This window comes from Hyperolius riggenbachi, chromosome 1 (assembly GCF_040937935.1).
Source record: "Hyperolius riggenbachi isolate aHypRig1 chromosome 1, aHypRig1.pri, whole genome shotgun sequence".
NCBI classification, from domain to species: domain Eukaryota; kingdom Metazoa; phylum Chordata; class Amphibia; order Anura; family Hyperoliidae; genus Hyperolius; species Hyperolius riggenbachi.
The window spans coordinates 316511743-316524664 of NC_090646.1; the positions used below are offsets into that span (position 1 = coordinate 316511743).

General features: G+C 42.8%; 1 protein-coding gene across 2 annotated transcripts in view; it reads right to left on the minus strand.

The window, feature by feature from the left end:
- UBXN6 (UBX domain protein 6) overlaps window positions 1-12922 on the minus strand; it is a 510086-nt gene that overhangs the window by 267748 nt on the left and 229416 nt on the right. For both annotated transcript variants that reach the window (XM_068233834.1, XM_068233835.1), the window contains exons 5-7: window positions 931-1006; window positions 758-842; window positions 425-644 (exon numbers count right to left, since the gene is read on the minus strand). In XM_068233834.1, coding sequence (XP_068089935.1) covers window positions 425-644; window positions 758-842; window positions 931-1006 — 381 coding nt within the window. The remainder of the gene's footprint in view (window positions 1-424; window positions 645-757; window positions 843-930; window positions 1007-12922) is intronic.

Here is a 12922-nt window from a genome sequence, read left to right on the forward strand (position 1 = left end):
AATATAGTTGCAGCAGGGCCCCAGGGAGCAGTGCGACCAGAAAGAGGGGTCGGGGGGGGGAATATCGCTGGGGCCCAAGCAGAGGTCGGGGCCCCGGGGCAAATGTCCCTTTTGCCTCTATGGTAGCGCCGGCCCTGCATGTACAATATTTATTATTGCAGCTTTACCAATGTGGTCAGTTCTCACTGATTCTCCTATGATACGTGTGCTTTTTCATGCCAGTGATTATCTTGGGAACTGTTGCAGAAACTTTAATAAAAACACATTTTAAAATAATACATCAAAAAAAGGGATAAAAATGGAGAGGTAAGAAAATAAATAAATAAAGTACTTATGAAATCAAAAAGTGAGCCATAATTATATCAAAACCCAAAAAAATGTACTTGACAGTTTAGCAGTTACTTAGCTCACTTTATGGGATTACCTCAGCTGTTGCTCACGTTTGATCTCCTCTACTGTAAGGTTGTAGAAGTCATCAGGTAAGTCAAACTTGGCAGCTTGAAGTGATGGCGCAAACACACGTGGTTGCCTTTCAAGAGTGGCCCGAACGGCAGTTCCACTTGTCAGTAAATCCCGATACCTTAGCAAGTCATCCAGTTTTTTTTCTGCTTTGAAGCTCAATACAAAAAATTCATCTTGAATATCTATTGGGTCAGATTGTAAATATATACTAGAATTGATTAGTGAACTTTGCTGCAATTTAAATTATATTGCTTTATGGAAATGTTTCACCCTTGAAGGGATGACAATATCTCACCTTGTCCTGGCAAAGGTAGGGTTTTCTTTTCAAATCCAACTGCCTCAAAAAAATCAAGTGATCCTTCCAAACACTTAATTTTTTCCTAAATATTATTAGAAAAGAAAACAGAAATGAATTGTAATTGTCAAATGACAACTTTGCACAAATGACACTGGCAAAACTAGATGTACCTGAAAAACTTTGTTGGAGATTTTGATTGTATGATACTTTTCTTCATTTGGATTATCAATTATATTATTGAGATATCTGAAAGACAGAACAGCTATAGTAATTAATTAAGCAATGCAAAACAAAATTCATGTTACAGATAGTCCAAATAGTTCATGGTGACCCAGAACCACTAGGATAGTGTCTTCTGAAATTATCTTTCGATTGATTAGGTCTCCAAGTTTAAAGAGTTGCTCATAGACTTATGAAGAACACTGTATACACTATTTTCGCAACATGGTCACTAAAATGAATATAAGAAAGTATGTTGTTGGGCGTTTAGTCAAACAATTGTATAAATCGTTATTGAAAATATAAAATCAATAGACCAAAGTTCCTGAAATAGTGGGAGGAGTTTTAGACTATGATATACGCCCAACTTGTGAGTTTGTTTTTCGTGGGTTTCTCACAGTACTGGTTTAAACATGAAAACGTAGACCAAGTTGTAAAAATATTAATTTAATATCAAATAAATATGACAATATATCAAAACAATATAGAATTGCACTTTTGATTCAAACAAACTCGTAAGGTTATTCTTACAGTGAGCTGGATAACATGACTTCAGTAAAACAAATCAAAGTAGTATAATATGTATTAACCAGAAAACACCAGGTTAAACCATTCATCAGTTAATTCAATTTAACTATAGTGCATAAGTATGACTCAGCAAATATGGCCACCGGGCATTGTCCCAATACAATCTATATGTAACCAATTGAGCACCAGAGCAATTTTCACCTTTCAGCGCTCCTTCTATTCATTCGTCTATAACTTTATCATTACTTATCACAATTAAATAAACTATATCTTGTTTTTTCTGCCACCAATTAGGCTTTCTTTAGGTGGGACATTATGGCAAGAATTATTTTATTCTAAATATGTTTTAATGGGAAAATAGGAAAAATGTGGGAAAAAAATTATTATTTTTCAGTTTTCGGCCATTATAGTTTTTAAATAATGCATGCTACTGTAATTAAAACCCATGAAATGTATTTGCCCATTTGTCCCGGTTATAAAACCGTTTAAATTATGTCCCTATCACAATGTTTGGCACCAATATTTTATTTGGAAATAAAGGTGCATTTTTTTCAGTTTTGCGTCCATCCCTAATTACAAGCCCATAGTTTATAAAGTAACAGTGTTGCACCCTCCTGACATAAATATTTAAAAAATTCAGTCCCTAAGGTAACCATTTATGTATTTTTTTGTAATTATAAATTTTTTAATTTTTTTTTCATTACAAAAAAAAAAAAATGGGGAGTGTGAGAGGTAATGAGTTAATTTTTTGTGTATAAGTAATGTATTTGTATGTGAAAAATGCTTTAGGGTGTAGTTTTACTATTTGGCCACAAAATGGCAACAGTAACTTTTTGTTTAATGCGACCTCCAAGCGTCCTTCCGGAGGCTGGGAAAGTTTTTTTTCACAATGATTGCGCTGCTTATCGGAGAAGCAGCGGATCATTGCTGGGCTTAGATCAACGAACGGGAATGGATTTTCCCGTTCATTGATCTCCGGGCGAGCGGCCGGCGGCGTGTTTACGAGCTGGAGTGCGCGCTAGAGCGAGGTAGAGCGAGCGGGAGCGCGGGCAGCGGCGGGAGGGCGGAAAGTACGGATTTCTCCGTCCCTGGGGGTGAAAGGATGGAAAAAGGGACGGAGAAATTCGTACGGGCGGGGGTAAAGTGGTTAAACGACAGGATTTTTACCTCTGTCTGCGATTTACTGTATGCTAGTTTATCAGAAAGTAAAAGACAAATTGGGAACAATAAATAACCATAAATCAGCACAAACAGTTAGGAGTGGTCCTATTTGTGACACAGCAAAATACAAAGGTTTGTGGTATAAAGCTTAAGGTGTGGCTTATATAAAAAAAAAAAAAAACAAGTTATGGGATTCACAGCCAGCGATCACAGAACTATTGATTGTACTAATCTATAAAAAAAAATAGACCCACTGTAAATGGGTTTTATATCAAAAACACTGAGTGAAAACTTTCTGTGCACTGAAAGAACTCACTCCCTTTGGCTATAAATGACTATAATTTAAGAAAAACAAATGATAAATCTAATGTTCAGATAGCTGTGCTGTGAATAATAATATAAAAAAATAAAAATACTTTCATAATTACCAGTAATGGAGTCTTTATGGGCGTGTCCTTTTTAAAATGAGATCGATGAGTGTGGATTGCTCTTATGCCGGGCATACACGGCTCGTTTTTTTTTTTTTATCAATCGAGCCGCTGATCCGCGCGGTGATTGGACCTGATAATTTCCGACAGGTCCGATCACCGCATGGATCGATTACCCGCTGGATACCAGCGGGTGGACAATGGTAAAAAACTAAAAAGAGATAGGGAGTGCCTGCGGGGACGAGCAGACAAAACTAAATGTAGACAAAACTGAAGTCCTTCTGATCGGAGGGATCAGAAGGACTTCAGTTTTGTCTGCATTTAGTTTCAGCCAGTTGTCACTCATCCATTGCTGTAGTTCACGTAAGCAGGCGTTTATAGTTAGAGTTGGATCTGTCACAAAAGGCTTGAAGGTAAGATATAGTTGGGTGTCGTCCGCATAGCAGTGATAGGTCAGGCCATGTTTTTGGATTAGTTTTCCAAGCAGTAACATGTAAGCCCTGGGGCACCCCATACTTAAATGGTACAGAGGTGGACAGGAAGGGCCCTATAGACACTTTTTGGGTTCTGCCACTCAAGAAGGATTGGAACCACTGAAGAACTATGCCATCAATGCTGCAGTATTCCTGTAGCCGGCTTATCAAGATGTCATGGCTGCTTATTAAGATGTCAAAGGCTGCAGAGAGGTCTAGCAGTATGAGGATGGAGCACTTTCCTCTGTCTCTTGCCATGAGCAGGAGGTTGCATATTTGGATGAGGGCAGTTTCAGTGCTGTGATGTTTCCTGAAGCCAGATTGGGATGGGTCATAACTGTTGTTTTGTAGGATTTTGGCTTCTAGCTGGGGGTATACAGCTTTTTCAATTAGCTTACCCAGAAAGGGAAGGCTAGAGACAGGTCTGTAGCTGGTCATTGCATCAGGGTCCAGGGAGGGTTTTTTGAGGAGAGGCCTGATGATTGCTTCCTTCAGTAAAGCAGGAAATATCCCTGATTGTAAGGAACAGTTCACAATTTTGAGGAATACCGGTACAAACAGGAAGGGGCAATTCAACCTGAACTGTGTTGGGCCAGGATCCAGGTCACAGCTCACAGGTAGTTTGGCGGAGGTGAAGGAGGATGCTTGATGTGACTTCAACGATTTTTTTTGAAGTTTGACCAAGGTGTTACGTTGTCTCTGCTAATGGTCTTCGGCTCTATATTAGGCTCAGATGCTGTAAGTTGGATGGTGGACCTTATAGCAAGACTTTGTCTGAGAAGAATTGGGCAAATTGGTCACAGAGGTCCTTTGAAGACTGGATATTAAGTTTTTGACATGCCGGGCTGCAGAGTTTTTCCACTGTGCGGAACAGTTGGGCTGGTTTGTTAACTGTATTTGCAATCTCTTGTGATAGGATGATTTTTCCCCGTGATTACCCTTTGGTAGTTCTTCAAGTGGAGGATTAAGGCATGTTTGTCTTCTGGGGACTGAGATTTGCGCCACAGTCTTTCAAGTTTTCGGCCTTGTCTTTTCAGCTCTTTTATAGAGTTATCAAACCACTGTGCATGATGGTGTGGAGTAAGATATTTGGTGCACAGAGGAGCAATGGTCTCAAAGGTGGAGGACACACATTTGTTGTATTTAAATACCAGAGTATCAGGGTCCAAGCTGGAGTCAGTCAATTCATCAAAGCTAAGGTTATCTCGGATATGTTGTGGTGTTAGCCCTTTTAAGCGGCAATATTTTATTTAATTCTTGAACTGGTGTTTGACAGCTGGTATTGAGAGGGAGAAGTGGATAGTGTGATGGTCTGACCAGGCAACAGGATTAATTTCCACACTGGCTATTGACAGCCCAGTATGGAATATAAGGTCCAGAGTGTGACCTTTCTTGTGTGTAGCAGAGCTGATTGATTGGAATAAGCCCAGTTCATATAAGGCACAAGGTAGCTCTGTTCCTAACTGTGAAGAGGAGTCATCCACCCATGTATTGAAATCTCCAAGAACAATCCATCTGGGGTGTTCCAGTGTTAGGTTGCATAGGAGATCTACAAATTCCTTAAGGAAGTCAGAGTCCTTTCCTGGTGGGCGGTAGACCAGCAATAGGTTTATGTTTTTCTCAGCTGAAAGGTGTGCCCCCAAGCATTCAAACAAGTTGAAAACAAGGAACACCAAGAGCCCCAATAGTGTAATATGTACTGGTAAATGGTTACTAGATAGAGTAAATATTAATACTCACAAACCAGGGTTACCATTAGGCAACCACTGTAAAGGCAGGTGGGGAGATTTTCCTGACCCCACTCAGGAATAAGAAGCCGCTCTCTGTAGATGAGAAAAAAGGGGGTTCAACCCTCCACCCAGGGTGGACTCAATATTATGCAGGAGAACAGAGGTGCCAAGAGGATAAAAGGAAGCTAAATGAGCTTAAAAACGAAATTCTTGGTAAATAGAGGAGGTAGTGGTGGACTTACCTCCTCCAAGTAGATACACAACGACTGTAGTAAAGACAGTCAATTTTCTTTTATTTATGAACTAAAAATTCTTTGAATAGGTGTATCCAGAATGTCAATCTCAGACCTCAGCTCCCAGGGTAGCCCCATCAAGACTGTACTCTGTAACGTCAAATCGATAAACAACAAAACAGCAATCATACATGATCTAATAGAGTCTTCTGATCTGGCCTGGCTTTCTGACTGAAACCTGGCTGTAACGATCGGTGAAGCACAGAGAGGATCTGATTACCGGTGATCTGCAGTATCACTGGGAATACAGATATATACCAGATTATAAGTGATCTGCAGTATCACCGATAATCTGATATACCAGCTAACCTCTGTTCACCTGAGTAGAGTGTAGTGTTAGGTGCAACAATAACACTTAGAGGACTAGGCCTCAGCGCAGTAAGGAGTACTGCACGGATTCCTTCCGAAGACCTGAACTCTCCAAGGCGGGAGGAGTCAGGTCGAGAGTAGGAAGGATTGTCTGAAAGTGACACTCAGGAGGAAGTGTCACTAACAGGACGGGGAACCGCCTCCAATAGTAAGGTCGGTTCTCAAGGTCAGACAAGCCAGGTCGCAAACACACGGACAGATAAAGTACAGATTCAGAAGGCAGAGGCGGAGTCTAGGTACAGGCAGGGTTCGGCAACAGGGTATCAGAAATATCGAGGTACAAGATCAGGAGGCAGAAGCAGAGTCTAAGGACGAGCCGGGGTTCGGCAACAGAGTATCAGAAATATCGAGGTACAAGATCAGGGTTCAGGAGGATAGTCAGGCAGGCAAAAAGTCATAACAGATAATCACAATCAAACTAGTACTTTAGCTATCAACAGAATCTAGCTAAGTGTAGGATTACAGCCCCAGCTGGTCCCAGCACACTTAAGGATCTGACTACAGGTCTGAGTGCTCCCACGTATGTGTTCGCAACGCCAGACAACCAGCAACTGAACAGCTGGCAGTATGTTACACAGGTATCCCTCCAGCACCTCCCTAAGTGCTGGACCAATGAGGAGTGGAGCCAGAGTCAGCTGACCAGCCTGGTCAGCTGACTCATTTCTGGCCGTCATATTTTCCCTGCCTGAGTGCGCGCGCGTCACTCTAAACCTAGAGGGACTATGTGTCCCAGCCACACCAGCACCGCTCTGCGGTGCCTCAGTAATGGGGCCATGCGCGCTAACCGCCACGTCCAACGTGGCAGTTATTCCGCGCTCCGCCATGCCCTGCACGGGAACAGCCGCCTCAGACTGAGTGGAGGCGGCTGCCTCCCCATGCTCTTCCCCGCCGTGCGCGGAAAGAGCCGCCTGCCGCTGACTCATGGCGGCGGCTCTTCCGCGCTTCTTCACACTGGCTTTCTGAACCAGTTGGCCCCACCCTGGAGGCTGCCGTGTCAACAAACTATTCCGTGATACTCTGCAACTGGAAAGAACGCAGGGGTGGAGGGATTGCACTTTGCTTTAGATCAGCTTTGAAAATCAGACCACTTACTGTAGTACCTACCAACTCGTTTGAATTATGCAGGAGAACAGAGGCGCCAAAAGGATAAAAGGAAGCTAAATTAATAACAAAAATTAATAGAAAATTAAGTTTTTTTCTAGGACCTCGTTTAATCCTTCTGGAGCGAGTGTCCTAAGAGTCTGGGATCCAATACATTTCTAGTTTTTTGAGTTTCTCAACTACCGCTGGTTCTGATTCGTTAATGGTGTCTATTAAGGTGATGGAAAAAGTGTCAGGTTTGCTCTGGTGCATGAGGTGAAAGTGGCGTGAAACACTGCGCATGGGAAATTTATTACGAATGTTCTTTTTATGTTGGCCGATTCGGCTCCGGGCTTCTTGAGTTGGTCTGCCAACATACTGGAGATGACAGGCACAAGTAATCACGTAAATAACGAATTTGGACTGGCAAGAGATGTGTTTCTGTATGGAATAATGGGTATTGGTGACAAATGATTTAAATGAGGAGGTATTGGAGACAAAGGTGCATGCTAGACAACGGATGTGGTTGCAGGACCAGGACCCTGGTGTGGCTTGGTTAGGTGTGCTCTCAGTTTTGTGGCATCGGAGTCTGCTGGGGGCTAGTAAGTTATGGAGGTTGGGTGCTCTTCTATAAGTGATGAGTGGCTTATTGGGTAGAATGGGTCCTGGAGTAAAATTTCCCATCTTTTGTTGAGTATTGATCTGATGCCCTGGTGTTCTTTGCTTAATTGTGTAATGAATCTGGGGGGAGGGGGGGGGGTTGCATCAGTATTGGGATTGGGTATGAAATGGAGGGTTGTTTAGCTTTATGCCATGCATCACAGATTAGTTTTTTCGGGTATTTTCGAGCAGTAAATTTCTTGGTAGGTGTTTTGGATTGTGTAATATAATCATGGTTATCGGTACAGTTTCTGTATATGCGTCTGTACTGGCTGTAGGGTGTATTCTGGGTCCAAGGTCGGTGATGAAAGCTATTGAAATGGATGTAGTTGTTGGAGTCTACAGATTTGAAGAAGGTCTTGGTTTTGATTTTACGGTGTTTGGTGAAAATCGTTACGTCCAGGAAGTCGATGGATACAGGGTGATGTTGTGAGGTGAATTGAAGGCCGGCTTTGTTTGTGTTTAGAAATTGTCTGAATGCGGGGATGAGTGTGATGTCACCTTTCCAGATAAAAAACAGGTCATCGATCTAACGTTTGTATAGTATAATGTTGTCTGTAAATGGATGTTCAGTTTCTATTAGTTGTTGTTCAAGGTAGCCCATGGTGAGGTTTGCATATGATGGTGCAAAGAAGCTACCCATAGCTGTGCCGCTGATTTGGTGGTAGTATTTGTCATTGAAAGAAATTTTTTTATTGTTAAGGATGAATCAGAACCAGCAGCATTTGAGAAACTCAAAAAACTAGAAATGTACTGGATCCAGACTCTTAGGACACTTGCTCCAGAAGGATTAAACGAGGTCCTAGAAAAAATCCATTAATTTTCTAAGCAATATATTCATACTGTTCCATTCACACTTTTATCTAGTTCTCTCAAGTTTTTAATTTTTAATTTCTGATGTTATGATTTTACAGTTTTATATTTTTACTGTAAATTATGAACAATCAATACATTGCCACAAAACTGTGAAAACCTATGGATGGATAGACAACAATATGGTTATTTATATCATGATGCTACAACATCAAGTGACACAGATGTGACAATATTTCCTAGTGCTCTATATCATGCTTTTCTTAGATGTTTTTATATATTTTTATAGTATGTGTTATTAATATTCTTTGGTTATCTTATTATTCTACATGTATCACATCATTTTAACCTGTCTTGCATGTACTTATTTTATCTGTTCAGGTAATATGTAATTGTTATGCTCTGCTATGCATTTTTTCATACAATCACCTATATGCATATATCACAATCCACCACTAGATGGCACTGCATCACTAAAATGAACTTGCCCTTACTCATGCCCTATTCCAAAATGGCACCAGCAACTGCTAGTTGCATCTGCACATGTGCAGAATGACTCAGCACATTTACCAAGCACTGTGATTGGTCAATCAATCCCCAAAGTAGTATAAATGAGCACTCCTGAAAGTGAGCCCTCACAGAGGTGCCTGGCTCTTCTACTGACCACATCTGGTAAGTCCCAGCTTTCTTTCCTTATGATACCTTCATTTTTTTCCATTGCTTGTGAATTTTTGCATTGAGAATTCGGTTTTTGATTCGAGGTATATTTTGGATTTTTACATTCTTTGCTTTTAGTGCAAAAATACACGAGATCAATATTTTATTGTGAGAACACATAAAACTATATATTAGCGCAAAACATCTAAAACAATAATTTTTATTCTAGCCCGAAAGATCAGTGTTTTTTTTGTGGAAATGTGCAATGTACGCGAAAACCGCGCAAGTCAACGGGAATTTTTCCCAAAATTGTTTACTTGAAATTTGAATGTGAGAATCCGCTTAGCTGCCTGCGCAGGCAGGCAGCCTTTTGACCATTGTTTAGGTTTGCATGCTGCAGGACTCTGGAAAGGAGACCTTCTGTCAGTTTTGCAGCTTGTGCTTGCTGAGGAATTTGCATACGTTGTCATGCAAATTGCCTGGCCACATTCATTGGAGGCGTGTACTATAAGTACTATGTGTTTCCCACAATGCTTGGCTGGTCATAAGGATTCCTTCCTGTGAAACACTCCTGGAGGAGTGTCAGCCTTACTCTTTGTTTGAAGTTCAGCTTAGAGTAATTCCTGAAACTGCGCTAGGCAGGTTTCTCTAGTGCAGTTAGGATTGCTTATCTGTTTTGTTTGTTCTGTTGCGATTGTCCTGTCCCAGCGGTGGTCGACAGGAAATCGTTCTGATCTCTGTTCTTGGAGTATAGCTGGTGCAGCGGTTGCTACCAGCTATCTCTTCTGATCTGTCTCACTTGGATCGCACTAGCATCTTGTGCTAGCGCTGTGGATCCTTCTGTTCTGTCTCCTTGGATCGCGCTAGCCCCTTTTCGCTAGTGCTGTGGATCCTTCTGTTCTGCCTTCCTGGATCGCACTAGCATCCTGCGCTAGTGCTGTGGATCCTTCTGTTCTGTTACTCTGTACCTGGATCGCACTAGCATCCTGCGCTAGTGCTGTGGATCCTTCTGTTCTGTCTCCCTGGATCACACTGGCCTCTTTTCGCTAGTGCTGTGGATCCTGTCTCCCGCCTGTTCCTGTTTTCGTGTGTCTGTCTTGTCTGCTACGAACACTTGCTGGAGGCTCGGTGAGGTAACCGTTAAGCAAGTGCTCGCGTCCTCTGTTTCATGTTTGTCTGTCAGTGGTTAGTTAGGCGTGCTTGTCTCTATTGTGCTTATCACGTGGAGACCGCGCATGAACGCGTGCACTGTTGCGAATGAGTGCAGTGTTCGCATTCAGTTAGCGTTTGTTGTTTTATCTTTCTCTTTGTATGAATTGCTGTGCCTTTGCTACTCTCGTGCTCTGCCTTGCTGTAGCCTTGTGTCACGTCTGGCGATCGCACCTCTCGCAATCGCGTTCCTGCTTCATATCTGCTGTGGTGTGTGCACCGTCGCGGGTTGGTGACTAGGTTGGCACACACACATACAACCTGTCCCTTTGCTCGTTCTCATTCGCAATCGCTTCTCTTGCGATTGCGTTCTGCGCTTCGTACAATTCCTGTCTGGCATTTGTGGAGGTACAGAGGATTGGTTCCTCTGCACTCCCCAACGCCATCTGCCGACAAGAATTTCCCTCTACGGGTGCGTAGAACCTTTTGCTGGGTTCCTGCAATTATATGTTTGTGGAGGATTTCCGCCGTATCAGCGCACACGTTGTGCGCTGATCACGGAGGAAGTTCCACAATCGTTACATTGAATTAAACATTAGTTTTGCAAGATTTTATGCGAAAAGAATATTAACAGTTTTGTTCATCACTGCTCACAATTACCTTTTCCACTGTCTTTATCCCAATCACCACCACTTTTTAATACCTATTTCACCTCTAATGTTTGACATTTATTTATAGTTATACGTTTTTATATATATTTTATTTTTATACAATTTAATGACTGTATGACTACACATGGGTTATGAGCCAATTATCTCTGTCTACAGCTATTGCTCCATTGCTATTGCTGATGAAGCGGGATCAAACCTGCGAAACGCGTTGCATATTTGGAGTTCATTAATAAAATATATTGACTGTCTTTACTACAGTCATTGTGTGTCTACTTGGAGGAGGTAAGTCCACCACTACCTCCTCTATTTACCAAGAATTTAGTTTTTAAGCTCAATTAGCTTCCTTTTATCCTCTTGGCGCCTCTGTTCTCCTGCATAATATTGAGTCCACCCTTGGTGGAGGGTTGAACCCCCTTTTTTCTCATCTACAGAGAGCGGCTTCTTATTCCTGAGTGGGGTCAGGAAAACCTCCCCACCTGCCTTTACAGTGGTTGCCTAATGGTAACCCTGGTTTGTGAGTATTAATATTTACTCTATCTAGTAACCATTTACCAGTACATATTACACTATTGGGGCTCTTGGTGTTCCTCCTCTATTTACCAAGAATTTCGTTTTTAAGCTCATTTAGCTTCCTTTTATCCTTTTGGCGCCTCTGTTCTCCTGCATAATTCAAATGAGTTGGTAGGTCCTACAGTAAGTGGTCTGGTTTTCAAAGCTGATCTAAAGCAAAGTGCAATCCCTCCACCCCTGCGTTCTTTCCAGTTGCAGAGTATCATGGAATAGTTTGCTGGCATGGCAGCCTCCAGGGTGGGGCCAACTGGTTCAGAAAGCCAGGTTTCAGTCAGACAGGCCAGATCAGAGGACTCTATTAGATCATGTATGATTGCTGTTTTATTGTTTATCGACTCCAGATCTGATGTTGGGACAATAGTCCAGTTCTTGCAAGGTTACTTATAGCCCCTGGTAAACATTGGCAGTGTTTACTATGTATTCAAAGACTGGGCATTCAAGGGGGAAGATATTCTGCAACCTAGGTCCTTTAACAATAGAGCTAGTTTTCCATCGCTGTCAGTTCCCACCAGTTTTGTCCAGGGTTTTGTTACAAATATACACACGACTTTCATAATCGTTCAATCGGTCATCCACCATCTTAAATAATCCTACAATGTGCAAAAATGTGAGTCATATTACCCACTTGCCGACCGCCCACTACCTATGGGCGTCGGCAAAGTGGCATGCCCAGGACCACCCGCGACGTCAACCCGCCGGCCGTTTCGGAAGCGCCGGCGGGTTGTTAACCCCTCGATTGCGTATTATACATCCTGCCTCCTGCCCTGGTGGTCCCAGTGATCGAGGGACCACCAGGGCAGGAGCCACCCTAGTCTGCACCCAAACACACTAATCCTGCCCCCTGATCACCCCTCAAACCCCGCCTTCCCACCCCCAAGACCCCTGTTTGCACCCAATCTCCCCCCTAATCACCCATCAATCACTCCCTGTCACTATCTGTCAATGCTATTTTTTAGATTAGGTCCTAAACTGCCCCCTGGGGGCCCCTGATCACCCCCCCCCCCTCACACACACACACACCCTCAGATCCTCCCCAGATCCCCCCTGTGTACTGTATACATCTATTCTCCCCTGTAATCACCTGTCAATCACAAATCAATCACCCCCTGTCACTGCCACCCATCAGCTCAGACCCTAACCTGCCCCTTGTGGGCACCTGATCAACCGCCTACACCCTCAGATTGCCGGCAAGCCCACCCTCAGATCACCTCTGAAAGTGCATTGTTTACATCTGCTCTCCCCTCTAATCACCCAGTGATCACCCATCAAACACCTCGTCACCACCTGTCACTGCTACCCATCAGATCAGACCCTAATCTGCCCCTTGCGGGCACCCAATCACCCGCCCACGCCCTCAGATA